The sequence below is a fragment of the Micropterus salmoides genome, unplaced genomic scaffold (genome assembly GCF_014851395.1).
Source record: "Micropterus salmoides isolate LMB-PRFRI ecotype aquatic unplaced genomic scaffold, ASM1485139v1 Ms_hic_scaffold_22, whole genome shotgun sequence".
NCBI lineage: Eukaryota > Metazoa > Chordata > Actinopteri > Centrarchiformes > Centrarchidae > Micropterus > Micropterus salmoides.
The window spans coordinates 9292070-9319907 of NW_024041373.1; the positions used below are offsets into that span (position 1 = coordinate 9292070).

The 27838-nt window shown below is 40.3% G+C and overlaps 1 protein-coding gene across 1 annotated transcript; it reads right to left on the bottom strand.

The window, feature by feature from the left end:
* Positions 1-1666: 1666 nt before the first annotated feature.
* Positions 1667-27838, bottom strand: klhdc3 (kelch domain containing 3). The gene is made up of 11 exons (XM_038737410.1): positions 27722-27838; positions 25820-26061; positions 24287-24463; positions 23906-24021; positions 23750-23821; positions 22219-22432; positions 21062-21148; positions 19482-19590; positions 8324-8397; positions 7427-7505; positions 1667-5449 (listed from the first exon to the last, which is right to left on the bottom strand). The coding sequence occupies exons 2-11, from the start codon at positions 25971-25973 to the stop codon at positions 5383-5385; spliced, it is 1149 nt and encodes a 382-aa protein (XP_038593338.1). The 5' UTR covers positions 25974-26061; positions 27722-27838; the 3' UTR covers positions 1667-5382.

Below are 27838 nucleotides of genomic sequence, written 5' to 3' on the forward strand. Positions count from 1 at the left end.
GTTCTTTAGCAGATGAATAGATTATGGGCATCAGAAAACAAGACCAAGGCATACTAGAAACCTAGTATTTTACAAAAGGCTGCCACTCATCCTAGAGGAGTTACTTTTGCGAGCACGATGCCTGCGTGGAAAACTAAAGATGAAAGTTTCCCTGTTTGTCAGTGCTATGGAATGGAGACTGCTTTCTTTGCCGTCATTTTTGCTAGAGTTCCACAGCTGAGACTTCTATCCTCTGAGGGCTCATGCTCCTTTAATGCCTCTTTTCTCAAATCCCCAATTTAGTGGACTCAACAACGCTGGGAGCAGAGAACTAGAACTTGAGTGAGGGAATTGCGCAGTGATGGGGGGGCAAGACAAAACAAATCACTCCGAACAAATCCTCTGTCTGATTCTCAAGGGCCAGTGGGATTGCCTGAGTCCTGAAGGGAAATTAGAGAGTAATTTGGGTGAGTGTCTCCTTGCATTAGCGCCTGCGTTGCTGGCCGAAGCAGGCTCCAGGCCCAGACAGAGGGACCCGGCGCAACCCTGCTTCCTGTGTGCGGCGGGGCCAGGCGGGACAGGGTGTCTCTGCTGCCTCACTTTAAGCTGACCCTCCGTCTGTGGCCTGCACTTAACACTGCAGATAACGCTGGCTTTATAGCATGGGGCTGGTGACAGACAAGAACAAACTGCCAGGCCGCTACTGGTAGCAGAGCAAAGATTGGAGCTGGGGTTCAGGGTGAGACACTTTCTAATGATGGGGACCCCCCCCCAAAAGCAGCCGCACGCATCCCATTAGGTAGTCTGACAGCCAGTAGGGGGGTTGGGTGGCACCATGGCTTCAGAGTACCCACTGAAGTAGACGATGAGAGCAATCAGACAGGACGGCTGGGGTAGATGCAGCTCTCTGGATTTCAGCAGGAAACAGAAACTGGGGAAATGCATGGTTCAAAGACCTGCTAACTATTAAGTGCCACATACAGTAACTCCAGGAGACGACCACACTCCATAAAGTGGTGGAACTAGGAAGGCATCTGGCTTGTTTTTTAAACAATCAAATTCCCTTGACTTCCCCAAGTCCAACTGTGTGTGCCAATGAGGTTTAGTTCATTTACTCAAAGGCTTATTATTTAGTAGCCCTTTCCTGAGGCAATATGTGAGGAGACACGGTGTAGAGGATAAAACTGAAATTGTGTTTTTTAGTCAACTTTATTCACTCCTTGGCTCTGCAACTCATCTTTCTAGCTCCTCTCCTTTATACATTTCTTCCTGCTTTGCGTGCTTAGTAAAGATTTTATTCTTGGAGACCAGAAACTTTCTGTGACACTGACATTAAACTACACAGAAAATAGCCAATTGTACACCTCTTCTGAAAGTCCTCTTTGCAGCCTTGCTGTAAAATACCTAAATGAGAAAAGAATTGAATTAGCTGGCTTTATTTAATAACAAATTCTAAACATGTAGGTGACCTGTTTAAATCCCTTGTTGGGCCAAATCTGGGCCCCAGCCAGCAGTTTGTAGTGCGTCTAGAATATGTTTTTGCCTTTCCAACCTTGACTGTGACTGACAGGGTCAGTTCATTCTTAAACAAACCTAAATGCTTTAGAAATCATCAAGCTCAATGCGTTCTGAAAACAGAATACATGAAGAAACTAAATGTATTGCACATTTAAAATGGATACAAATGTTAACAACTCAAATTGTCTCAGATTTATTATGTATACAGTGATAAAGCATATTGCACAGGAAGTCCTGACCAGCCTCGACAGATACAGAGTCCCCTCTGAAAAATGTGTAAAATATAAAATTAAACAAAAACAGTGAGTGTAGGCCTGCACAGCTGTAAAATGATTCCAAATACACTCCAAACTTTGATCAGTTTTTTTCCAAGCAATGTTTGTTGTTAATGAATGATTCAGCCATTTACTGTAAGACCTAGTTAGAAAAGATTTCTTGGCATGAATCAGTCTGGTCACATACTTCTGTTTGGCAAATAATTACTGCTCACACTGAACAACTTTATCATGTGTGCGCGCTATAATCCAATGATGCACTTTTTAAGTGTATTTTAGTCTTTTCAATGTTTTCATGCTTTTATCTTGTATTGTTTTTGTATTATTGTCTCTTGGGTATTATTGTCTTTACACTTGTAACTTGTTTTTGAAAAGTGCTCTACAAATAAAGATTATTATTATTATTATTTTCTTGACTGAAGCAGTTTTTTCTAGGTTGGCAAATGCTATTTTGGAAAAGCAAGTCACACTGTGAAGTTTGATCAAAAATTTACTAAAGCCTCTTCACAAAGTAAAACGACAATAAATAATAGAGGAGCCTTACAAATTGTGGTTTTACATCACGGCCATTAAAAATGCAATGCCAATATATTCAGGCAAAATCACTAACACTTGTCATTAGCAATTAGCACTGCCTTCATGGAGGTAAGCGAGTGACCATCATTGAGGAACTTTATTGCGCAGGTATTTTATTTCTGACCATAGTATCTATCTACATTGTCATTTACTTAATATTTACTTCATGTCATATTCCTGAAAAGTTCTTGACTGAAAATACCATCACCCATAATCTTCTCACGCAACATGAGAAGAACCCCAAATGCTGAAAAAAATTACTTCCACACCACACATTAGAAAAAAGAAATAAACAAATATTTCAAAAAATAAAAAAATCAGTTTTGCTGATGGCCATTTGGTGTCACATAAACAGTTTGATTTGTTCAGCATAGTATTTTTTTTTCTTGAACACATAATTAGCTTCCCTGTGGTTTCACTGCATTAGCTGTTATATAGTCCAAGTAAGTGGGGTACTGAGGAATATCTAGTGTGTCATATGTCCATGTGCAGTGTAGAGGGCACAAGACTGTGTCACATTGGCACCACCGGTCTGTAAAAAAACAAACAAATATTTCACACTTATTTTGGGCAGGCAAACGTTTTAAACTCTGGAAGTCTACTTAGGCAAAAAGCAGCTTCAATACGTCTCCTCTCTGTAAGGCCTGACATGCCACGATTGGCTTTAGTGCAGTTATCTGGTGACTTCAACCTGCATTTACAATTGATTTACACTGCTTTACATGAAACACACAGATTTGTAAACATTTATGATGTAGGTCAGTGTTATCCAATCCTGATGTTTGGGACCCTGAGCCCTGCAGGGTTTAATTTGAACAAGCTGATCAGGGACTGACTGATACAGATTCAACTATCTGGCAGGACAGAAAACAGCAGCAGACTTGGTCCTGATGACCAGGACTGAAAAGCATTGATGTGTGTGGTAACATTGTGCCTATTCACATCAAAAGTAGGCAGTATAAATAAAACTCTTTAGCTGTATATCCATCAAGTCATTCATTTCAATGTCGTACCCTATTACTAATTTTTATTTATAAGATTCAAAGGATAAGTCTACTGACATTCTGTATTTTTCTTATTGTCAACAAATCCCATAAAAAGACCAAAATCAACAATTAACTGATAACTGAAAGTATTGTCTGAGTATCCAAAGCTAGATGTATCTCACTCCGTAGACTTTTATTGTTTTCCAAAACTATTTATAACACTTAAGTCAGCCACAGCGTTGCACTGGTTGACCTGTTTCGTCCTAAAGATGACCACTTCAATTTGAGTCGATACCTTAATACATGGTCCTGCTGCTGCCAGTACTCACAAGTGCACCAAATCTGTGATTAAAAAAAAAGTTCCAGACAAATACTTAACTTACTCCTGTTAGAGTAACAATTGTTAAAAACGACAGCGCCCAGCTGTCGGCATGACTGAACGTTATGTTGGTACCGTTCAACAGGAACCAATGGGCTTGCAGCTGAGAGCCAAGGACACGGTAGGAAAGTGTTGACAGAAGGATTAATACACTGTAGGTTTTGGTCTTTTTATGGCATTTGTTGACAAAATCAGAAATATACAATAACCCCAATCTTATCTTTTAACCAAAGAGATAAAAGGTTAAAAAAAGACGACCACCACTTGTGTTTTTAAAGTTTTGTTCTAAAAGGTGTAATTAGTATTAATAAAATAAAAAACACACAACCTGAATAAACATCCCCAGTATAAGCTATTCCAAATAGTTTTGCTGTGTGGCGAGTATGTTATCCAATGACAGCCCTTATGCATTTATAATATCTGCTCAGGTGGAGCTTTGCTTGTAGTGACACAAAAACACACGTCCACTCTTTTCCTGGTTTTTCTCCGTGCTGTGAATAAGCAGGTCACGGGGAGAGTCTGAACGCTGTAGGATTGTCTATAAGAGGCGCAACTACATTATGCATATTAGCGATGGTCTCCCCCACAAAAACAGGCAAGCAGCAGGGCTAGGATTAAGTGTAGGAGGGACCACGTGCTTACATACATACACAGTATATATCTGCATCATGTTTCCCTTCTAAATTTGGCACTGAAAAACAAACTACAAAGTAAGGGTGGCGTGGCAGCTGAGTCGCACTCCTCAGTGACACGGCGACATTTCTTGGAAGAACACAACAGACAAACCACAAACAAAAGGGCTCTTTTTTGGGGGGTGGTTGGGGGGGTAGATGTCTAATGTATGGGAAGTCATATTAAAGACTCACTGATACATGCTATTGAGGGAGGTAGATGGACTTGATTATTTTACAAGGCGGACAGATGGCTTGCTTCAGTCGCCTTGCAAATCATCTTTGAGACACTTAAGAGCAGTTGAGGCTGCTAGCCAGGTTATGATGAAGGTGGGGAAAAGGTAAGCAGTATGTACCCCATACTCTGTCTCCTTGCATTTAACACCAAAGTAATAAATTAGCCTCGCCCACTCCATATACTGTGCACATAACATAATTTGCTGCAAATGTACATGGTAGTTTTACATGGTTTTATGATCAATTCAGAGCTGCAAGATATACAAAGTCACGACCATCTCAGTCTCTTTATATCTGGAACAGAAGGTTCACATTTGTCTCTTACGGAAGATCTGTTGAGTGTGACATCAGGATGACATCCTCAACAAAGAGGTTAGCTCTCAAGGCCTTTGGCTCAAGTTCTTGTCTCTTCCTGTGCTTAAGATTAGAAGTCTATGATTATCATAGGCTGATTGGATTTCTAGAGAGGCTAGAAAGAAGAGGAAAAAAGGTGAACAGGTATCAACAAATTTTCTGTTTCACATGACCAGTGTTCTCAAGGGTTAAAATATCCTTCGACGTGAGAAAGCTCATGGCGTCCAAGGATACGCGGGAGATTTTGGTCAGTAATGAGTTTTCACTTGAAGAATGTGGAAAATAAATCCAATTCAGATCCAAACTCTACAAAAACAGTCCGTCGGAGCTCATTTGATTAGAAAGATAAAAGCCTAGTGTCCGGAAATGGAGCAAGCAGTTCTGGTTCTGCTTCACATTCAGCTGCGTCAGCCATGGGAGGAGAAGATGGGTCTGCTGATGTTGCTGTTGGTGGTCATGGCTGCCAGTTCCCACCTGGAGTGAACAACAGGAAGAACAGGCAAGGATCTTAGGGTATTATCACATATTTGATTAGCATTTCACAAACAAACAAGAGATGTAAGGCTGAAGTGTTCCTGCATCATCAGAACCCTTGCACAACATGCATAAATGTAGGCTAACCAAACAGGTCAGGTGTGAAAGCACCCACAATCTTCAGGAAGACTAAAGGCTCTGGTATACTCCAAACAAAAAAAATGTTACTGTGCTCACAAATGGTGTGAAATTGCTGTTGCATATGGCACTGTGGCTATGTTGCTGATACTAGACATAGCGGATATCTTCAGAATACATACAGACCTTTATGGTTTGAAATATGCAAGATGCTAAAAATCTACTGCAATGACACTCAAGAAACTGTGTGATTGTTGCTCTCACCCTCTGCCACCCCCCACCCCGTCCAATTGAAGGGCTATGATGTGGACAAGGATGAGGAGGGCCTCGCTGTAACACGAGAACCAGGAGCAGGGACCGACAACAGGGTGTAGTGCTGACCCGCTGACAGGTCAGAGGTTGAGCTCCAGATTGTTATCACTGGCTCTGGTTTCACACTCACTCCCTCTCAATTGCTTTGTTCGTTTTTTTGTCATGCGCGTGTGCGTTTCAGAGGGGAGATTGGCACTGGAGCTGGAGATGCCAGTGAGGGGCAAAAGGGAGTTAACCAGAGTCTTGTGACCCCACTGAAATCCCTCTAAGGGTTAGAAACACAAATGCAGACACTGAAGTGGGGAGCGTGCAAGGTGGCAGTGCGAGAGAAATGACAGGCTGAGAGGAGTAATTAGTATCAAGTTCTCCCCCCCAAAAAAAAGAAAAAGAAAAAAAAATTCACTTTAGTGCAAACCCTCTATTTGAGATGCACTTGTCTAATGAGCTACAACAGCTTGATAAAGTCTATTCATTAAGGTTTTATGAGAATCTGACATGAATGAATCTGAATTTTATTCCAAATGATGCAAACTATTCTGTATTACTGGGAAAAATACATACATGCCAACGAATGTGAACCTGCCAATTTAAAAATACCAGTTTAAACATTTCACTTTGACATGCAGCTAATGAAAGGCAGTTGGCAGACAGCTACAGCTGAAACCACACTTTTTTTAAACATGTATTTTGCCTTTGCATGTTTTAGAATCTAGCTTTAACGCCATTATTATAACTTCCCTGCCCTGTGATTACAGCGTCACAACTAAACAAAGCAGTGCTCTCAAACTTTATATGTGAAAACAATTTTCAAACTTGTCACTGAGAGAGGAAAATTATGCATTATTAATCAGTATCTGTAAGGTGCTACATGTTAATTTCCTACCTGCTTGCAACTAAGAAGGCAGTTATTTGCATTTATTCGAAATGACTTCAATGGCTTGAGTGAAGACAAGCAGTTTTGTTTCATCGAACAAGATAATGCACTCAAAGACAGCAAACCTTTGTTTGTGTATGTGGCTTTAAAGCAGGTCTATTGTTTTTATAGCTTTGGGGGAATTTTCTTCCTAGGTACCAGCTGTACATCATTTGGATTATCTCTATTTGTGTTCCCCTACTAAAACTTACATTCTGCAAATAAGTAGAAAGAAAAAGCCCTCTTCCTTTTTTGGTCTCTATTCTTCTCAGTCCAAATTGTACATGGATTCACAGAAAATGAACAAACTGAAAGCACCACATGGACTATACTACTTTCTCATCATGATCGTCTGATTTTTTTATATGCAGACCATCATGCTATTAGTTGGAGGATGACATAATGACTTTATGTAAAGTCAGACAAAAGCCTGAGTAAAACTTAGTGCTTGTTAAATGAAGGATAATGAGTCATAATATGTCTCTTTGAAAAACAGCCTCATTATTGAGACAGAGTGGTGGCAATAATGACAAGCATAATACAAACAACATGAACACTATGTCAATTCTATGACCAAATAGCGCTAATGTTTGAGAAGAGGATACTTGTCTGACCTGATATCATGTGGGAGTCCTGACTGCTCCAGACTGTACTGAATAACAGCTATTTTGCATAACGTCTTCAAATTAGGGCCTGAAAAGAAGAGTGAAAAATGAGTCATAGACTGATCATAGACACTAATCACACTAGGCTAAGAATATCCACTTAAGCTGTGGGAATTCAGAATGGAGTCAGGCAGGTCAGATCTAAGAATCTGTAGATGAAAGGGGGGTTAGATTTCCTCACCAAGGAGTAAAAATGTTCCGTTTATATCACACCCCAGAAAAACAGTTGAAACAAACAACAGTGTTCACATATGAGGACGTGCACAACATTATGATGCTACTGTTAATCATCATAGTACACAAATCATATTATAAACTTCCTTTCTAATCCTAATTACAAACGCTCTCTGAATTACTATTACCGTCATGGCTGTTCCACCATATGTTCAGCGATAAACAGTGTGAAGGCGTATGCCACAGGGGATGTCACTGGGTACTGCCAGTCCCATACGGTCCCTGTGTCCATTTGTAAGCCCACCTACACAAACCCTAACTGTGACCTGACAGCATTACAGGCTACTCCGGTGTGGGCAGGAAATGTCTATATTTGGTAGTCCATGAGGCGGAAGTACACCATGTGATAATACAAAGCAGGGCCAAGGCCAGGCATACTAGGCCAGGTGAGAAATGGAGCAGTGGTGTAAGGAAGGTATGGGTTTGTAAAATGCATTGAGGAGACCATCGGACATTTTATTTAACCAGGCAAGGTGGCTGAAAATATTTATTAACACTGGTAACCTGTGGTGGTATATAGGTATTAATGTATCTGACTGAATATCAAATCTGCATGAGGGGGGACCATCTTAAGGTAGCAAAAGAGACACAAATAATGACAAGGATACTTACTGAAGTCTAAGATATACAGATCTGAATGATCCATGAGGTTAAATTCATCACCCATTCCTTGCTCTGGACAGGGGCTGTGAAGAGAACAGAAACAGTTTTTATAAGAGCTGTGAAAGAATTATAGTAATTCAGAGTAATTCCTTAAAATGTCATGTCTGTTAACCTGCCACGGCTGTATTCTCTACTCTACTGTTAAATAAGGCATCTTTACCGTTATCCCCCTCCTGCCATTCATAGAATTCCCAACAATTAATTACTAACAGGCGCTGAGTTATTTACCTGGTCATCCACACTCTTAGCATCTTCCTTTAATCACTAAGGTTCATAATCAGGGGGAGACAGATTATTCTCAAAAAGAGCAGTGCTGTTAACACAGTGTCTCTGCTCTCCTTATCATGGGCTGGCATGATTTAAGCCCACAGGAAGTACAGCGCTGCAGGCTGGCCCATGCTGATAGTCTCCCAGACCTGTGCAGTCGTTGATATCACTGCACATCTGTTTCCTGCCGCAGCTAAACACACACACCTGTGACACACCTGGTGCACCACCATAGAAAGCAAAGTTGTATCACAGCTTTCTTCTTTCTATCAATTAATTCAAATGTGAAAGATGGCTACTTTCAGCTGCGTTCTATCATAACGCAGCTGAAAGTAACAGGCAGTCTGTGGGAGTTTTAAGGAAGAATTATTCCTACAAGGCAACAAGTATGTTCCTGTAAATGTACTGGATGCACATCATCACGTAACAACAGTGCACCAAGAGACTTGTCCAGATTAGTGGATAAAATTCCACTTTACAGTTTTACACTACCCAGAGGACAGTTTCAGCCAACAGGTCCATTTACCAAGCAGTTTAGTATCTATAAATATCTATCAAGGAGAATAACTTAGGGACTCCGAAGAAAAGCTTCGCAAGATGCTTTCTGCTACGCACGGATAGGCCAGTGACTGGCATGCTTCCAACTACAGAATTAGACACAACTACAGTACTGTAGAAGCAACTTAGCAGAAACCAGAATTCTGTTTATTATGTTTCCTTTTTCCTTCAATCTCTTTCCACTTTCAATCCTCGCTCCAATCCATCCTCTTGCTGAACACAACATACTCTCTCCTCTACTGTCTCTCCACCCATCAATCTCTATTCCTCTTTCTCGCTGTCCACTCCATCGCGTCTCCCTTTGCTGCGTGTTCAGGATGTTGTAAGGGTTTTACGTTGCTAATCTTCCCTAAACAAACATGGTAGTGGCTTAAAGCGGCCAGGAGAGGTGCAGAGCACGAGCGCAGTCGTCCCAGGGGGGCCAGCTGGGGAAGTCATTACGCCCCCCATTGCATGGGCCTTTATCAGAATACCCCACCCCAAATTCTGGGTCATTTCGAAATCAAGATAATGAACACTAAAAAGATCACAAAAACATTATATATAAACAACATGAACGCTGGTCAGAGACTTTCATGACATTATGGTGCATTTGTCAAGAGAATATTTATAAGGACTTTAGTCTGAAATGGCCCAGCACACCAAGCAAACTGGTGGATGCCATAAGGCCATCATCAGGCATCTGTGGCCAACGACTGCCTGTAGCTTTTACGATGAGCCTGTAATTATTGGCTCTTGGAATATTATGACCTTTATTACATTTTTTTTTTATGAATTTGGTTTCACATCTTGTATGCATTTTGATTATTCATTACCTATGTTCATTGTGCAAAGACAAAAACGGTTGTGCCACATTATGAAAAGGAAAAATTCTAGTGGTTTACTGGTTGCATTAGATACCGTATGTGTGGAAATGACACCAACATCAGCAGTCTGTGTCCATTTCAGAAGTAATGAAAAGTAGCATCTCTATCTAGGAGCACACTGCAGTAGCCGTCAACTACTGTGCAAGCTCACATGGAGAGAGGGTGTAGGCCTTGGATGCTGATGCGTGAAAGAGTGCAGATAAGAGGATGCTTTAACAAGAGCAACAAGAGAGATGACGATTGCTTCCCCTGGGACAAGGCTTTCTCGCATGCTCATGGATAATGTCAGCCTAGGTGTGAAATTCAGTAGAACATTAGGGAATGGTAATGCTTTATTGGTCCCCACAAAAAGTAAGAGGCTGAAGGGGATCATAGAGTCAGAGGAAGGGGGGAGAAAAAAAGGTTGTAAGAGGTGTCTGATACACTGGCAGTAGTTGGAAGCAGGAAAGTCACAGTGTGCGACTTTATGTGGCATCCTGGTGTTTGATGGGTCACTCTGTTACTCGATCAGCAAAGTATCACTGTGTGTGAAAGTGCTCCTCCCCCTACAACAGTACTGCTTCCCAATCTGAATGGGGTCTGAGTGATGCCTCTCCCCCACTAAAAAAAACACTGGGTGCTATTTCAAACAACACTCACTGAGGGTGTCTAATCACCCAATTGCCAGTGCTTTCTAGCAACGCACTGCCTGCTCCACCTCATTATCTTCCAAACCTAGGTCTCAAAACAGTAGAAGAAAGAGCTCCTAAAACTAATGAGGGAACAACACAGAACATGGGAACAAAGTATCTCTAGTGTCCACGAATTTAATTGCCCACACATTTATCAAATGACTTTCAGAAACAGCCACAATGCAAATTAAGTGGTATGAATGAATGAGTACTGGAGCAAACTCAGTTGCACCTCTGCTTTCTAAACAAAAACACTGGTGTTAACAGCTTAGCTGGAACCCGTCCTGTCGTAGGCATGTTTTCTGTGGCTTCATTGGCCATATCCTCATTCTTGGAGTGATATGATCTGCATCCCTTTCCTTTCTCCACTTCCTATTGAACTTTGGTCCGTCAGAACCCTCTACCTCGCAGGAACTCATCGCGCACTACAACTTCCTGCAGAGCACCTTATCGGACTGCCCAGACATGCATCAAATTATTTCCGTAGCACTGGTGAGTGAAAACATGAAAATGCTGGGAACAGGTAGTGATAGTACAACAACAAATAAAATAACAGCAATTTGTTAATGACTTGTACGATATAATGGTGCTTAAAGTTAAAAAGTTGCTTAAAGAATTTCCCCCTTGGGGATCAATAAAATATTTATGATTCTGAATACGGGGGGTTGCGCAATAGATAAGACTATGCCTTTGGTGCGAGAGACCAGGGTTCAACTGTGACCCATCTACCAATGTGTCCCTGAGCAAGACACTTAACCCCTAGTTGCTCCAGGGGTGTGCGACCTTTAAGTCGCTTTGGATAAAAGCGTCAGCTAAATGAGTAAATGTAATGTAATGTAATGAATAGGCAACACATTAAGCACTGCATGATCAGACTGATACAAGCATGTAAGACAAAAAAATTACATTATTTGGAAAATAACAATTAAAAAATATAAGATTGTGGCTGGACTGAGACAAGACTTATGTAAAAATGATTAAATGACAAAGCCAACAGACTGGATCTGATAAATGTTTTTTTGGGACTGTTAAGAAATCAGCAAGAGTTGACAACGGTTTTTGGAGCTTAACCTGCTTAAACAAATCCAATAGACTTGGTTATCACTGATCGATAGATTCCCGTCCATTTCTTTTGCCTTAATCTCGACCGTCTCACCTCGTCTTACCAAGCTATCTGTGCCCCCTCCTGGGCAGTGGCTGGACAGTGGATTAAGACCTGTAGTTGGCCAGACCTCAGCCCCATGCAGAGGGACACAAACTATAGCTGGCTCCCAGAGAGAGACGCCTGGCCTCAGATTAGACAGAGGAGATGCCAGCTGCAGGTGAAGCATGCATCTCAAATTGCATCCCCTGTGGACAAAATATAGCTGGACTTGGCGGTGGTATTGGAAAGAAAAACTGGCCCTACAAATCTCAAGCAAATATAAATGTAGTCCATTTATCAGAACAGGTTATCAAACTAGCTGCCTCTAAACGGGAGGAAGAAGACATTAAATAGTGGTTCAGGACCTTGAACACAGCTGGTTAATATACAGGGGGAAGTCTAAAGGGCTTGTCAAAAGCTCCTCTATAGCTGGCGGGTTCATTTTGGAAAAATAAGTTACTTCCTCTATAGCAACAATCTTCATCTGCAGCTGAGGACTAGCATCAAGGTCAGCAGATGCTCACAAAAGAAAATACTGACTAACTTGCAATGGCTTCAGACCATAGCTTAGTACATGTGTGGCTATGGTTCATGTCTTCTATCAGAAGAGCCCATTCGTAAAAATAGCTACTTTTGAATGCAAAGTGGTTCTCTTCATATTCTGCCCCTTTTCCATTGGCACAAGTATTTCTTCTCATGTTAGTTGGATCATTCTGTTTCATTAACATAAGCCTTGTATTGTTTCCGAAAAGTCTATTTCACTGCCAAGGAGGGTTGTTTTAACATGACTGGTGCTGAATGTGAATGAACAGCCACAAAGGGTGGGTGTGCTTTGCTAGTCATTTTTTACTTTGTCTACATAGCATGACATTGTTCTACAGAAGGGACCTAAACCCACTAAGAGGTGTTTTGGTTGTAGTAAATCACTGAACTACTACTATTTAGAAATGTGAAATTATGTGGACAACTGCATCACAAAGCGTCACCTATGCAGGCTGTTTATTTGAGCTGCTGTGTAACACTCAACCCTATGACACCATAATGTATACAGCCTGTTAGTGGGTTAAAGAGGGTTAAGATGCAAATGAAATACTATCGTGAGCTTGTCTTTGAAAAGTAAATCACAGTGTTGCTGTGCTGCCCCAAGGTCCTGTCCCGCCACGTGCGGGATGCCCCATATCCTGCTGGGGTCACCTCCACTGTTTGACAGGCTTTATCTCTGGCATACACACACATGCACACAGACAATTAATAAAGGAAACTTCTGCAGCCTACCCTTTGACACTGAAGGCCAAACGACAACATGTGTGTGGGATCAAAATCTATGGTGTGTTGATAGGCGTGTGTCCATGGAGCCAAGCTCCACTGGGGCCGATCTTCAGACATTGTAGTGTGCAGAAAGTGCAGCCATGATGATACTTACATTCAACAATGAATGAAAATCAAGACAGAAAGCAGGTGTTTCTCATGCAATACTTTGCAAGTAAATAAATTGTTTTAGAATTAGTTCTGCCTCAGTCCATTGTTGTGTTTAGTCTAACATGTGAACTGTCAGGTTCAACAGTGATAACAAGCCACACTTTAACCAGCTGAACTATCGTAACAGCAGCCCTTTCAGCCATTGATAAGGTGCAAAATGGCCTTGTAGGTGATAGAGGCACCAGGTTTTTGACCTTCCTGATCTACTAAACAAAATGTCTGCATAAGCTCAACAACTTGCTGTTTTGAAATGACCAGTTAAATTCCACAGAGATTAAATATCATGGTGAGATTCTGGTGGATTAAACAAGAGGTTTTGGGCTGGGATGTTTTGGCTACCGGTGAGATTACCTGCTATGTATTCTCTCTCTCTTGCTCAGAGTATATAGCAGCCGCACATTCTCCCTACCTGCAAACTCCATAGTGGCAGAAGAACAGACACTTAAAATCTGTTTTATTTTCACATTGAAACTAAAATAGATTTAAACTTTTAAACAAACTATATCAACTTCTATTTTTAGCATATCCAGCCTACAGTAAACCAGCGTAATGAGTCAGCAATAAACAGAAAAAAAATAAAAATAAGATGCCCAATAATTGAAGCATAAATGTTTCTGCATCTAATCTTAGAAATGGCGTCAGCATGCTTTCCAATTTCACTAAATGTACCAAGCGACATGCGTTAAGGCTGGCAGAGCAAAGCAAGCGTGTGCACCACTCTGACGTCAGCTCAACTAGAGGAGCTGTGAGTCACTAAGTCATGAGAATACATCCAGACACATGCAAACACAACCAAATGGCACACTACACCGGAAAAAGACAGAATGATGAAATGGGACTTCTGGCCCCTGCAATGAGCAGAAGCCAGTAGGAAATCTCAGCAGTGACATAACGTGGCTCCTTCAAATTTGACTGCAATACTGAAGGGAAAGTGAATCATTAGCATTATGATATTTTAAGGCTTTAAAAATCCTAACATAAGACACCAAAAAATCAATGCACTGGGTCACACATTAGTAAAAGACATTTAGATAATGACAGCAGCTGTGACTAAACTGAAAAGAAAGAAAGAAATAAGGTAGCATTCATGAGAAGTTCTTGAAACTAGGGCTAGTTAATATCATCCAACTGTTCTATACTGGGTTTGCAGGCCTCAGATTGTCCTGTGTTACAGATATTAAGAATGGTTAATAAATGATGGATTAATTTACAAAATTGGGATAAAGTGATGTTCGGTGCTACAAGCTCAATTTCATTTTCTATGAGCATTTAATATCCAGTGGATGTTAGCTAATATGTGGTACACTAAGAAAAAAACAGCTATAAAGAAAGAGCTAGTGGTATAACTCAAAAAATATTATTACTTTCCGAAACATCCGCTTGTTTAAAACTGGACAAGGAGATACTGCAATCATTCATACTTTCACTACCAATAATCATCATCCTGTGTCTGTATGAATATAGAGGACAGCTTTGTTTCTTGCGTCATTGGATTACATAAGGGCCACAGACCTTACCTGGGCCTGCCTAAGCACAGTGATGACATCAAAGAGACTCATTCATCGCATAAGGCCACTTGTTAGACCTACGCTGACAGCCACTGGTCCCTGCTTCTCACAGTGAAAGGCAATTAAAACCGCTTTGAAGAACAGTCACTATCAGCAGTCCACATAAAGGTGGTGAAGGACTAAAAAAAAAAGGAACAAATTGTCAGTTCTACACACCACTGGGATGCTTTCGATCTTAACATTTACCAAATGACAAAAAATGGCAACCTTCAATCACAGAGCAGCAACTGAACACAAAAAGATGATTTAAATCAGTAATCAATATGGTTGGTGGTGAGGCATGAGTAGCGGCCACGGTAAAAAATATATTCCCTAAATGCAACGATGGACTGAATACACATTGTCATGTCCAAGTAGCTCAAGGGCCAGTGCTAGATTCCCCTTCACAGATTCCAAGCTGTCTGCTCCCAGCATGCCAATCTGTCATGTCCTTGTTCACATCCTGCCCCTCATCGGATGCCCTGTTCCCAAGCTTAAAATGCTTCCCGATTTAGCCCAACCTGGGCTTGTCGTAAGCAATTATACACAGAGTGTGAAGAATGCCAACAATGACAACATAAACTCAGCAGGAGATCCATAATCTACGTGGCACTGTCTTCATGTGCAACTCAACTTTAGCAATGTACAATTCCCTCGGAAGGTGAGAAAAAAAAATAGTTACAAATGTACAGGGCTTAGCAAACGGCGCTGCTCGTTTCTTGTGTGCGTAGGTGAAGGTCAGTGCAGGTGGAGTTAGTCATGCGTGGGTCGTCCTTCGTGGGGCAGTGAGCAGGTCTCAGTAAATGAGAGTAGCAGAGGCGCTTAGGGTATATCAAATTGCACTCCGTGAGAAAGAATGCTCCCTAAGGTCATAAATCAGAGATGGGGCAGAATTTCGCGCCTTTCTGCAGCTCAGCAGGCCTGTTTACACTGACGCAAGTGGCACTCAATCGACAGCCATTAATGCCCAGCTTAAAAGAAGTGCAAGTGTGGACCTAAAAATGTATACTCATGAAACAAAAGATGTCGTGCGCTAAATCCTGGTAAATGGCAACCAATTTAACAGCACCTAAATAGAGAAATCTAATGTAAACATCAAGACTCATTAAATCTGAATCCAAACATGGTCCAACATTGAATACTTAAGTGTGGCACTCATAACCTCATGTTCTCCCCACACCAGTCTCTTCTATTTCATTAGACTTTATCGCACCGTTGTTTGTTTTACAATTGTGTTAAGTGTTAACACACCTCAGTGTTATGTCCAGTCCAAAGTGTAACCACTTTGAAAGCAGAGGGCTCTTGGACTAAATAGTTTTATTGTCCTTCACTAAAGTAATAAATTATTCCTGAACAAATTCCTGCAGGTAAAATAAATATCATAAACTGGGGAAAAGTATCAACAGAAGGGTTCTGTTTTGGATCAATATGAAAGGACAACAAGCCCAGGAAAACAAGATGTGGACCATAAATTTGAACACAATTTCCTCAGCAGACCTACCAAAATGAGGAGCCCCACAAAACACACAAGCAAGGTGTCCAGGAAATAATTCATGACGGCTGGTGCAAGGATTTGTCAATTGCATTGACACAGACACCAATAACTTTTTAGCCCTGTTAACTGCCCTCATGTTGTTAGGTCACGCAAAAATAAACACAGGAGACACAGCAATGGCTGCTTTTAAATGTATTGTTTACACTGAATTAGGAGGTGTATAATGAAAGAAAACGTGCTCAGTCTAATTTTAATCTGTGCACATCATGACAGAAATGAAAACACCAAGTGAACATTAATAGGAAAAATGTCTTAGTAAAGAAAAAAAAAGCAAACAAATAAGTGTGCTAAGAAGCTGCTTGGAGTCTGTTTGTGTGTTTTAGTATGTGTGTGTGCACGTGCTTATGGGAGTTCCTGTGTGTAAGAGGCTTAAGTGTGCTCACGTAAACAACAAACGTGCAATGTTGGTCAAGAGAACCTGTGTGGCCAACTTGCTTAGAGCCCGCAAGGATCATGCTCTAATTTGTACAGTAACAGGAAACAACATCTTGGCAGACTAACTGACTAGAATAACCTCCACTTTGCAAATAACACAAACAAACCAAAGGTCTTCCCATATAAAGATACTTGCTGTGCATTAATGAATATGTGTAAAAGGCTTAAGGCAGAAAAGTTGAAGTGGTACCAGTTAAAAAAAAAAAAATAATCTACCCTGAACCCTTTAAACAGGATGTCGGAGATATTGTGTGGTGTTTGATTTCTTCCTCTGCTCAGCCAGCACCCTCCATCATTCCAGTGGCCCCAGTGACACTCCCTTTCTAACCCTAGCCCTATCTGCTCACAACAGGAAATCATGACTCCTTAAAACCCATCCTGGACTAATCCTGGCGAGAAACCAAACAACGCATAACCATCTTCTAAAGCTCTTCATCTCTTAAAAACAATTATTTTCTTCTTCCTCTGTTGAATAACTGACTTTAGACTGCTACTGTTTACATGCAGCAGATTTTGTTTCTTTGAACTGTATTCAACTGTAATTACTAATTAAGTTAATTTAAGCCTTAAAATAGATCTGTTGGAGTGCTGTATGAGAAGTATGTATAAGAAAATGTTTTTGAACTACATGTTGCACTGGATATCCCTAAAAATGTTTTGTTAAATTATATTTTTTTTACCTAATTATCAGTTGAAAAAATAACAACTTTACTAATGGCATTAATGCTGCTTAATGGATAAATCAAGATTACACTTGTGTATGTGTTGCTGCCCATGATGTGGTGGCCACTGGTGCAGCAGCAGTCTGAGGCCTTTAGGACTTGAGGGCTTGTAGACGTAGTGGGGCTGAGAGGACCCTTATCCACAGCCTACTGATCCCCACTATCAGGTTATCCCAGTGGGGTTTGCCTGATAACACAGTCTTGTAGATAACAGCAACCCAGGTCCTGGACTACTCTGGGCCATGCTAACATTGTTAGCTACTTCATTACTCCACTGGCTACTGGCCTATCACAAGGCCGTCACAAGCCCAGTGGCACCTTACCAGCTACGAACCCCCGGCAATCACTACTGTCTTACGGCCAACAAGGGAATCATAACAGACTGCTGTCTACAGGAGCCAGACCCTGCATTTGGCACATTGAAAAAACAAAAACAAAGGGCAGTTTGTCTTCACAAATTGTTAAAAATGGATGAACGCTGTTTGTCCTGAGAGCTTGTGCTTCATAAAGATTATGACAACAAACAATGAAAATATTCAATAGCATATGAATTTAGGTGTTTGTAAAAAAACATTTCTCTTCTCTAACAAACCAACTTATTTCACAGTTTTTTCTTTTATACCAATATTTCATGTTTAGTTTTCATGCTCTGTTACATTTAAGTGTATTTAAGTAGTTCACTTTATTGAGAATGTTAATTCAAAATTCAATACTCAGGTCAATTCAATTATGTAAATAATGATTTAATTCAGAAAGTACAGTATCAACCAATTCTGTGTCCATCAAAAAATACAATAATAGGTGAACAGCAAAATCAATATATTAAATATGCTTTTAAATAAAAAGAGACCCAAAAAATGCATACAATATACTGAACACCGAATTTAAACTGTTTCCATAAAAATGTTATAGTACACTACTTAAGAAATCTAAAAACTACATATCAACTGTTCTAATTACCAAAAAATTGACTGAAACAAATGAAATAAATTCCCACTTAATTTGTGTATCTCATTTTAGTCTCAGCAGTGAGTATTAACAGTAGCAGTACTAAAAGTAGTTGTAGTCATACAGTAGTGAAAACAGTGGCAGCAGTAGCAGAGTGGTTACGCGAGGGGTGGGTGAATGTATATGGTAGTGGGTTTTAGACATACCACTTTAGATTTGCGTGTGTAGAAGTTTTGCACGGCCCATTGTTTTTAAATAAAATGTGTGGTCATGGTTTACTGAGCCATTCTTTTAGCTGACAGGTAACTTCTCTTAATAGAGTGACCACTTCACCTTATTTTAATATTGTTTTAATATATTGTCTTTATTATTTCTCAGAATCAGGAATTTTCAACTAAGCAGTAAAAGTGTGAATGCATGCAAATCTATCTTGCAAAAAATAGTGTCATGACCAGATGTGTTGTTGCCAAGTATGCAGTCAAGCTAATTAGCAGGTATAAGCCTAGAAGAGTTGGCAGGCGTAGTTGCAGATTCCAAAGTTGGAGCTTCGATACTAATGGAAATGCTGTGTCACCTTAAAAAGTGTCTGGATACATTAGTATTGTTGTTGTTTGTCATGCTTGTGAAATACAGCGTATGTAACAGTTTTCAAGTATAGTTATCACAAATAACTAATTAATGAATTTTAAAGAAATACTTATAAAGAACATATTAATTAATAAAGAAAGTATTAAAGAGCTAAAAAGAATCATTTCCCCACTAGAATAATCAAACAGGAACTTAAGTACGTCGAGTAATTAAGAATATATATAAAACCTTTAGATACAAAAATATGTCCCTTTAACAATGTAGAGAAAAATGTCCAATGGTAATTATAGTAAAAATATGGTCAGATAGTAATATTTTGTGCCTCACCTGGTTCCTCCAAAGAGGATGATTCGATCTCCAACCATACAACAGCACTGCCGTCTCCGCGGACATGGGCCTTTCCCCTTTGGCTCTACCTTGTTCCAGGAAAACGCTTCTGTAGTGTGTACACATAAGACAAGAATAAAGGTGAGATAACAATATTTAAACATAATAATAGAAAAAGAAGGGGATAAATAGGGGGTACACACACCCGGCTAACTTCTTTCAAGATGGAAGACTCAGTAAAACTTCAGATTATAACCTTGCCTTAAATAGCTCAACACATTTTGATCTATGTGTGTGGGCTACATCATGGCAGCTATACAAACTCTCAGCCACTTAAAGTTACATAAACATACTAGTGCTTCCTATTGTGCCTGCAGTTCATTCAGCTTTCTGCTATATTTAACCACAAACACAAGGCCCAAGGATAAGGCAATGAAATGGAGCAATGGAAGCAAGAAAACAAAACCAAACCGCCATTTGAACACAAAACGTTACATTTCAGAAATAGAACCAAATCCGCTCGTCGGCTCTGCTGAAGTGCAATTTGAGTGACGATGATGAAAGCTCTCACTTGTTCCATATAAGGATGAACTGTGTACTCTCACACTCTCAGAGCCAACAGCATCATTGCATCTCTATAGCAACAGGCCATTCAGACTTTGTTGGATAATTAGGACTAGGTGGTGCCATCTGGTGGACTGTAAAGCACAGGTTTAAATGGTTAGCCACAGATCTCAGGTTCACCCGGTAGAAGCTTCTCCAGCTGGACACAATTGACCATACCTAGAACATCCATAAAAACCCAGCGGTGTGCTATAAACTGGAAAGGGTAAAGGTTGGTGGGGCATGATTGAACACCATAGCGCACTGGTGCCGCAACATGTTTCACTAGCAATGACATTGGACAAAATAAAACCAGGAAGGAGCAGGGAGAAAATAGGCCACAGTGCAGTTTATTTTAATAACTAATGCATTAGGGTGGGAAATTAACTTCTAGGATGGGAACATCCACCCACAATTTAATAGTAAATCATTATTCTGTGTCTGAAATACAACATCCATAGTGGTAATCTATGTATGGTGCTATTTTAACACCATATAGGACACTATGAACCCTGGGTGCGTTGCTTCAGCTACGACAACAATGCTTTGTTTGGAACAACAGCACATGTTTTTTTTCTGGAAAACGCTTCAAACTAACTTGAGAATCAATCTGGCAACATTTGTATGAGCAGACAAAGACCCCAGAGACTGAATTATTGTCTGTTTTGCATCTGTGTGTTTCTGGCAAAAAGACATCTGTTTCACACTTGGCATAATGAACAGGGAGCAGCCAGCCACTCTCACGAGACTGACAATGATACAATAAGGGAGGAGAGGATTGTCTACACGACTCTACAGACAAATGAGGGGGAAAGTGGGTCAACATGAGGTAGCAATGTCACTGCTGCATTTCCTTTATAGAGTCTTCAATGCAAGTCAAAACAAAAATGACTATGCACAAAAATAAATGACACAACTAGCAGCAGTGCTTTATAGCAACATAAGATGTTTTCCCAATCTGACAAACAGTAAATCACCTGGATTGAATTTCCAGAGGTCATTGAAGTGCCGGTCCAAACGGGCATTGTATCCTCCAAATATATACAGCTCTCCATTGTAGGAAACTAAAAACAGAAAGGAAAACAAAGAATTATCCAATCCGAACCATGTGAACCAATTAAATCAGCTGGATTTGTCTTATCAGACAATGCACGCAAAAAAAACACTGTTCATACTCCCACTACACAAACAACAAAGAAACAAATCATGCATAAGAATAAAACGGGGAAAGGTCACATTGGAAAATGACTGCAGTTGTACGCAAATGACTCTGAAATTGGTTCCACAAGTTTAAGTTCTTCATCATAATGTCACATTATTTCAGACTAATATAATCTTATGTTAGTTTAATGACAAGTGGCAGATCATTAACCTCACTAGGTTACAAGGATGAGAAACACCCAGAGTTTATTCAGAAATGTGCACATCTACTGCCCCGAAACAAACAAGGCTGTCACTTATTGTTACTTTCCATATTGTCTTGTGACAAAATTCTCATATTGAGCTATTGTGACTCGCAATTCTCATCTCTGGATGAATTACATCTTAAATTTGTATCTTATTTGAGAATACTTCATAATAAAAAGTGATTTAGCATACTGGTCAACTAAAACACAATGTAGCTATTTAAAGTGATGAACACAAACGTATTCATCATATTTAGGGCTGGGCGATATGGCCAAAAATGTTATCACGATAAAAACATTTAATTTCATTCGATATCGATAATTATCACGATATGTCAATTAATTATTTCTTAAAAGTTTAAAGGCTGATTCTTGCTCCTAAGTGAAAATTGAAGAAACCAGATGGTTAATTGTGTGGTTAAACCTTTCACACTTGAAGCCAAACAGTGGATCACTTAACAAATCTGAGGTAGAACATTCAAAACTATGATAAAATCTTTTTCAACAAATATGATTAGTAAATCGTTTTTCAGTCCCTTTTCCTCAACAAAAAAAATATTTTTATAGAAAAATTAAAGGCTAATTTGGTGGTGATTCAAATTAAACAAAATATTTATTGACAATATATTGAACGCTTATTATATTGAGGAAAATTATATTGTGAGAATTATCATTATTGTTTTATTGCCTAGCCTTAATCATTGATTTGATGTGTGCTTGTGTCTTACAGGCAGAATGACTCCTGCGTCCCTCTGGCAATGGCTGTGTTGAAGGAGTGCTCAGCCAGCAGTTGGTGTCTGTGTCGAACACTTTAATCTTGTTGCAGTAGATCTCGTTGTTGGAGTGGAAGGGACCAAAGCGGTCTGCTCGCCCTCCAAACACAAACATCTTTGTCCCAATGATGGTGGCTGAGTGAAAATCCCTCCAGCGTGCCGGAGTGCCCTGTGAGGAGAAGACGAGCAGATGATGCTGTGCTTTTACACACTATAAAGTTTCAGTGGAGAGAGAACATAAAGATAGCAAGGACGCTGGCTGTAACCTACATACTGAGGTAAGTACACATTGTGAACTAGTCTTAGTCCAAAGCTCTCCGATGTCTCCAAACTTTCATCATAACCTTGGGTATAAAGCTTTATCTTCACACTGGCAGAGGCTTCTTAACTAGCAACTTTAGGTAAACAGTGCCATCTAGTGGAGTAAGTTAACAACTACAAAGGCACACAAAAGCTGATGGTATCAGTATCTGTGGTAACTAGAGAACCATCAATAAAAAGAAATATACAATAGTGGAATGTGATCGGTTCCCACTGGATGAAACTGTGTCTAACAAAGGCAAGCCTCTACTCCCTTTGCATTTAGCTGGCTTATAGCCATGGTAAAGCCTTTCACATGCCCTCCTTTCCAGAATGTGTTGTCATTGTTTTCCACAAATCTTGTGCAGACAAGCAGGCTCTTTAACTTGCAATAGAAATAGAACAGTGGGAGAAAACAGATGTATAAATGATACAAATACTGTTCAGATTAAAAATGACAAGCGTGACAATAAATTGTAAACATTTGAAATCCCTGTGCTGGAGATAGGAAAAACAAGACTTGGCAGAATACCAGACTTGGGGAAAAAAGTTAACTTTACAGAAAACAGGTTTTGAGTTAAAGCACAGCAGGTAGTTTTGTTTTCCAAAGGGAATGCAGGTCTGAGAACCTGCAGAAAAAAAATATTACACAGTTACATGCACAATTAATCTGTAAGCATCACAATGTAATCTCCTTAATTACAAAACGTTATCAGTTAGAAACTAAAACTAGTTGTTCCTACACTGGTCCCTAGTCCTCCCTAGGGACTGGTGTCTATGCTTAAAATATACTTTACAAGAGTTTATCACATGAGCATAATGGCATTTCGTAAAGGGGAGTGTATATAATCCTCTGTGGAGCTTTTTGTACTTGGCCATCTACCAGGGAGCTGCATTACATTGCAGTGCCTTTGTATCTAGCCAATCTGACCACTGAGCATTCATGTACTAGAACTGCCAAACCCAGTAATAACCAATGGTTTGTTCATTTCCAACAACGTTTTGAATGTAACCGAGCATGTAGCCAGTCCATTCTAGCTTTGCGTTTCTTTCAGTGAGTGCTTTGTGTCCGTTGTTATTTGGACTAGATGATTCAATGCCCAACATTATGTGTATAGGAAAACAAAAATAAAATAAAACACATTTTATTTCTGAACAATTAACAACTGGTGGTTTTGATACTCACTCTGGCATTAATTAATGACCAAACCATGGAGGTGGTGTCCAGCCTGTGGATGTCATTGGAGAAGCAGTCAGCCTATAAAACAGCAGAAAAGATTACTTAAATCCTGTTGTAATGTTCAGAGAGCAAGTCCGACAGTGAAGAGTGATAAAGACTCACCAGCTGCTCATATCCTCCAAATATATACATTGCCTTCCTCAGGACGCAGGCCGAGTGGCCATCCCTTGCTCCTGGAACAGTCCCCGAAATCTTGGGTGTGAACCATCTGTGGGTGTCTATGAAGCAGGAACAGTTTGTTTCAACTCTACGCACTCTTACAAGGGACCTAACCTCTCATTCTCATAACAATATTGACATAACACCTGGGTCACATGCAATGGTAAACCACCACACATATAAGCAGGTGTCACAGCTGCCTGTCACAAAAACAGTTTTCTCTCCCTTTTGTTTTCACGACTTTAACATCAAACAATGCATCTCAAAGGAAACAGAGCCTGAAACTACCACTTAACAGCATGAGTAAGATGCAGGTCTACTTACTGATATCAAAGGCATAAAGCACATTGCAAGCCCCCTCTGTGTCGTTACGCCCACCCCAGAGGTAGATAGTATCATCTAGCAGCACAGCTGTGTGGCCATAACGCATATATGGCACTTCACGGGCACGTTCATGTCCTCCCGTCCTCACTGGAGGCAACTTCATCCAGCGCAAAGACACTGAAGTACAAAACAGTCAAGAAAGGTATATTCAGCAGCAGCATGTAATAAACAAGTTAATTTTCCACTATGTGCCAAATTAACTTGTTTATTACATGCTGTTTTAGGTTTATGTATGTTTTATAAATTAACCACAGGAACATTCTGTCAGAAAAAAGTATAAGAAAAATACTGACAATGTACTAAAGAAAAGGCTCAGTGCCAAAGTAACTATATCCACAATGGTTCAAGATTTTTTTTTTATATTTAAAGCCGCAATAGCAATCAATACAACTACTGGGAGTTACGTAAGCAATAGATTTACATTTGAAAGTCAAAACACTACTATGACAAGATGTAGCGTAGTGTGAAACATCTGGATGAAATCCAAACTGCTTATTAGCCAGTAAAATTTTTTTTTACTACTTCTGAAATGCTCAAAACAGAAGGTGAAAAGTAAAGTGTCTGACAAGACAGGCAAGTAAAGGAAAAAAGTCTATTTAAAAATAATTTAAAAGACAACAGGCTGTAAAACAGACATCAAAGAAAAGGAGCACAACACAAGTGACAACACAAAAATACTGAAACAATAGCCGAGGTGGTCTCGTTTCCATTTCAATCAGCTAAAGCTATCTTTATCAAGGTTTGGTTCCACAGATCTTTTTCATGGTACGGCACGAGTACATAGGCTCAAGCTACTTTAAGAAGTTGTAAAACCCTAAAAGCAGGTGGCTGATGACACAGAGGAAAAAATATATATATTTAAAATGGGTTAGAAGGCAGAAAAGGGTGTGGTTTTATCAAATTTAGAGCAGCACATTTAAAGAAAACACCTGTGTTTGTAAGATAGCACCGAAAAAAAAACAACTAACAGAAAATTTCACAAACCGCAGTGGAAAGCTTGGGTTTTAACTGCCAGCTGTAATCACTTACCGTTAAAGTGGTGAAGGTTCAACAAACTCTGAAACACTCTCTTATCCTTACTCTATAATTTGAAATACAAATACGTTCCTGCTTCATTACTGATGAAACATGGGACATAAAAGGAGAATGCATATTCACCTACTTAGGATACAAATAATTTGTGTATAAACACAAAAGTAGGCAAGTATGAATTCAGGCCATTTTACACAAATATATATACTGGGGTTTGTCCAACGCTTTTCATCGACACATTGGGAGGGCTCTTGAGAACTAAGAATTGTATTATTTTTTGATTTACTAATGCTTTTGAGGTCATATAATTACATAGAGATGAACAACCGATTTCTCAGTTGCACTCACTGTCAGGAGAAACAGCTGAATTCACATTTCAAGATTTCCCACAAAATCCACGGCCAATGGGATCCACCAATATACAGTATATTTACCACCTACCTGTGTTGAAGACATGCACATCAATCTGACGAAGTGTCTCGTAGTCCTCCCCGGAGCAGTAGCCTCCAAAGGAGTACACCTTGTGCCCCACCGCCACAGCAGCATGGTTGACTCTCCGCGGCCCTCCTTCTAGGTGCACCGACCAGCGCAACATTCCACGCGCAAGCACCTCTGTGACTGCGAGTCCTTAGACCATCACTTTGACGTCCGCTTGGATCCCATCAAGCCAACACCATTGACACCTGTGATCACAACAATGACACTCTGCTTAGGAGAGCAGAGGGGCAAACTAGGGAGGGGCAATCGAGGAGAGCACAAAGGGAAAATGTTTGTCCTCGTGGGTGAAGAGTTGCTCAGCTTTGCTGTTGCTGACAGGCTCACAAGCCCCCGTATTATCTAAGCTGGGAGAGTATTTTAAGATGTGATTAGACCTACACCTACCCCTCCTCTGTCTTTCTGTTCACTCGTGTCCCTGTAGCTTCCCACTGCACTACAAAAGTTTTAAATACTTGCAGTGAATCATGTAAATAAATATGCAACCCTGTTTGGCAATAGCCTATCATATCAGTATCATTACACACAAAACTGCTTCAGTTATCTTTTAACAACAGTGACCTTCTGCTGACCAGTGAGCAGCTGTGAAACTGTCATTTGGCTCTATTGACAGTTGGGTTACCATGATTATGGATGGTCATGCAAAGTTCGATGAAAATAAAAGCATGTGTAAAAAAGGTCAGCAGTTCTTGGTTTAATGACAGCTTGCATTTCTACAATACTTCTAGAGGCAGTTTCCATCTCCAAATAACAAAACTCATTAGCTGAAAAAAGTAAAAATGAGCAGGTTAATATTCACTCACTCCCTGTATGCCTTGCAGGAGAAGCCTGCAACTTCTGAAAAACAAGTGAACCTGCCTCATGCTAAACCCAACGTGCTTATTCTGTCTCAATGACTCACTTACTCACTGACCTCCAACCTTTGTTTGCTCTTAAAAATAAACCCCCAGAAGACCATTTAACATAGACCTTTCTATTTAAAGCCCTCATAGCTCTAAGGAGCAACACAGGCCAGATCTAAGGCAAATGTGATGTTTCATCTACCACTTGGTCACTGTGTTGGAGCATACTGTAAAAGCTGCCATGTAAACTGTCAGATCCCACCTGGGGTAACGTGACTCCTCAAAACAGTTACAATGTGAAGGAAATATTTCCCTCTCTGCATAAATTAAGACTTTTTAATCAAAATTTTGAGAACAGGGACATCATTGTGAGAGCTGAGCCGAGTGGAAAGCAGCTTCTACACCCTCCTGCTCCACTGAACAGGACATTGTTGATATCAGATGACTAGCCGTGACACTGACAACTACCACAGTGTCTTTGCAGACACACTATCGTTCTTCACACAGGAACATCGATGTTTACTAGTGCACATGTCTCTGTTGGCGATGTACATTGTGTACGCACAGGTCGTTGACTGATAAAGCTAATCTAGACGCGGTGACATTGAGCTGTAACACCGTTACTAACGTTACAATACAGTCAACGCCTCAAACACTGGCTAGCTGACGTTAGCTATCATACAGGAATAACACACGCCAGTGAGGGCAGCGACTAACCGCAAGGGCCGCTTGTCTCACAACATCAACTTTAACAACAACCGTGTACCGTAAACAACGTCCCTGGATCCAGCTGTTTGATAACAGACTGTCCAGTAGGAGAAGCTGTTGCTAGCTAGGTTAAAGCTAATCAGTAGAAGCTAACTTACCTGATTTAGCTGTTAGCTAGCTAACGTGAACTGAATACAATCGACCGGTAACATAGCGGCGTTTATTTCCAACCCTGGTAAAGTTACAAAGTGGTTAGCTAGCAGACAATAATATGAACGGAGGAATAAAATGTATCTACCTTCAGGTCGAGACGGTTGTGTTAACTGATGTTTAGACAGTGCTAACCACTGACTGGAGCCCCTACCGACTCCCTCGTGACGTGTTAAGAAAAGCGTCCGCCAGCACCGCCTGTCGG

Coding starts and splice junctions, on each gene's coding strand:
- klhdc3 (XM_038737410.1), bottom strand. CDS start 25,973: ATGTTGCGCTGGTCGGTGCACCTAGAAGGAGGGCCGCGGAGAGTCAAC. Junction 23,822..23,905: donor TTGGAGGATATGAGCAGCTG/GTGAGTCTTTAT, acceptor GCTGTTTTATAG/GCTGACTGCTTCTCCAATGA. Junction 21,149..22,218: donor ACGCAGGAGTCATTCTGCCT/GTAAGACACAAG, acceptor TTCTGTTTTTAG/TTTCCTACAATGGAGAGCTG.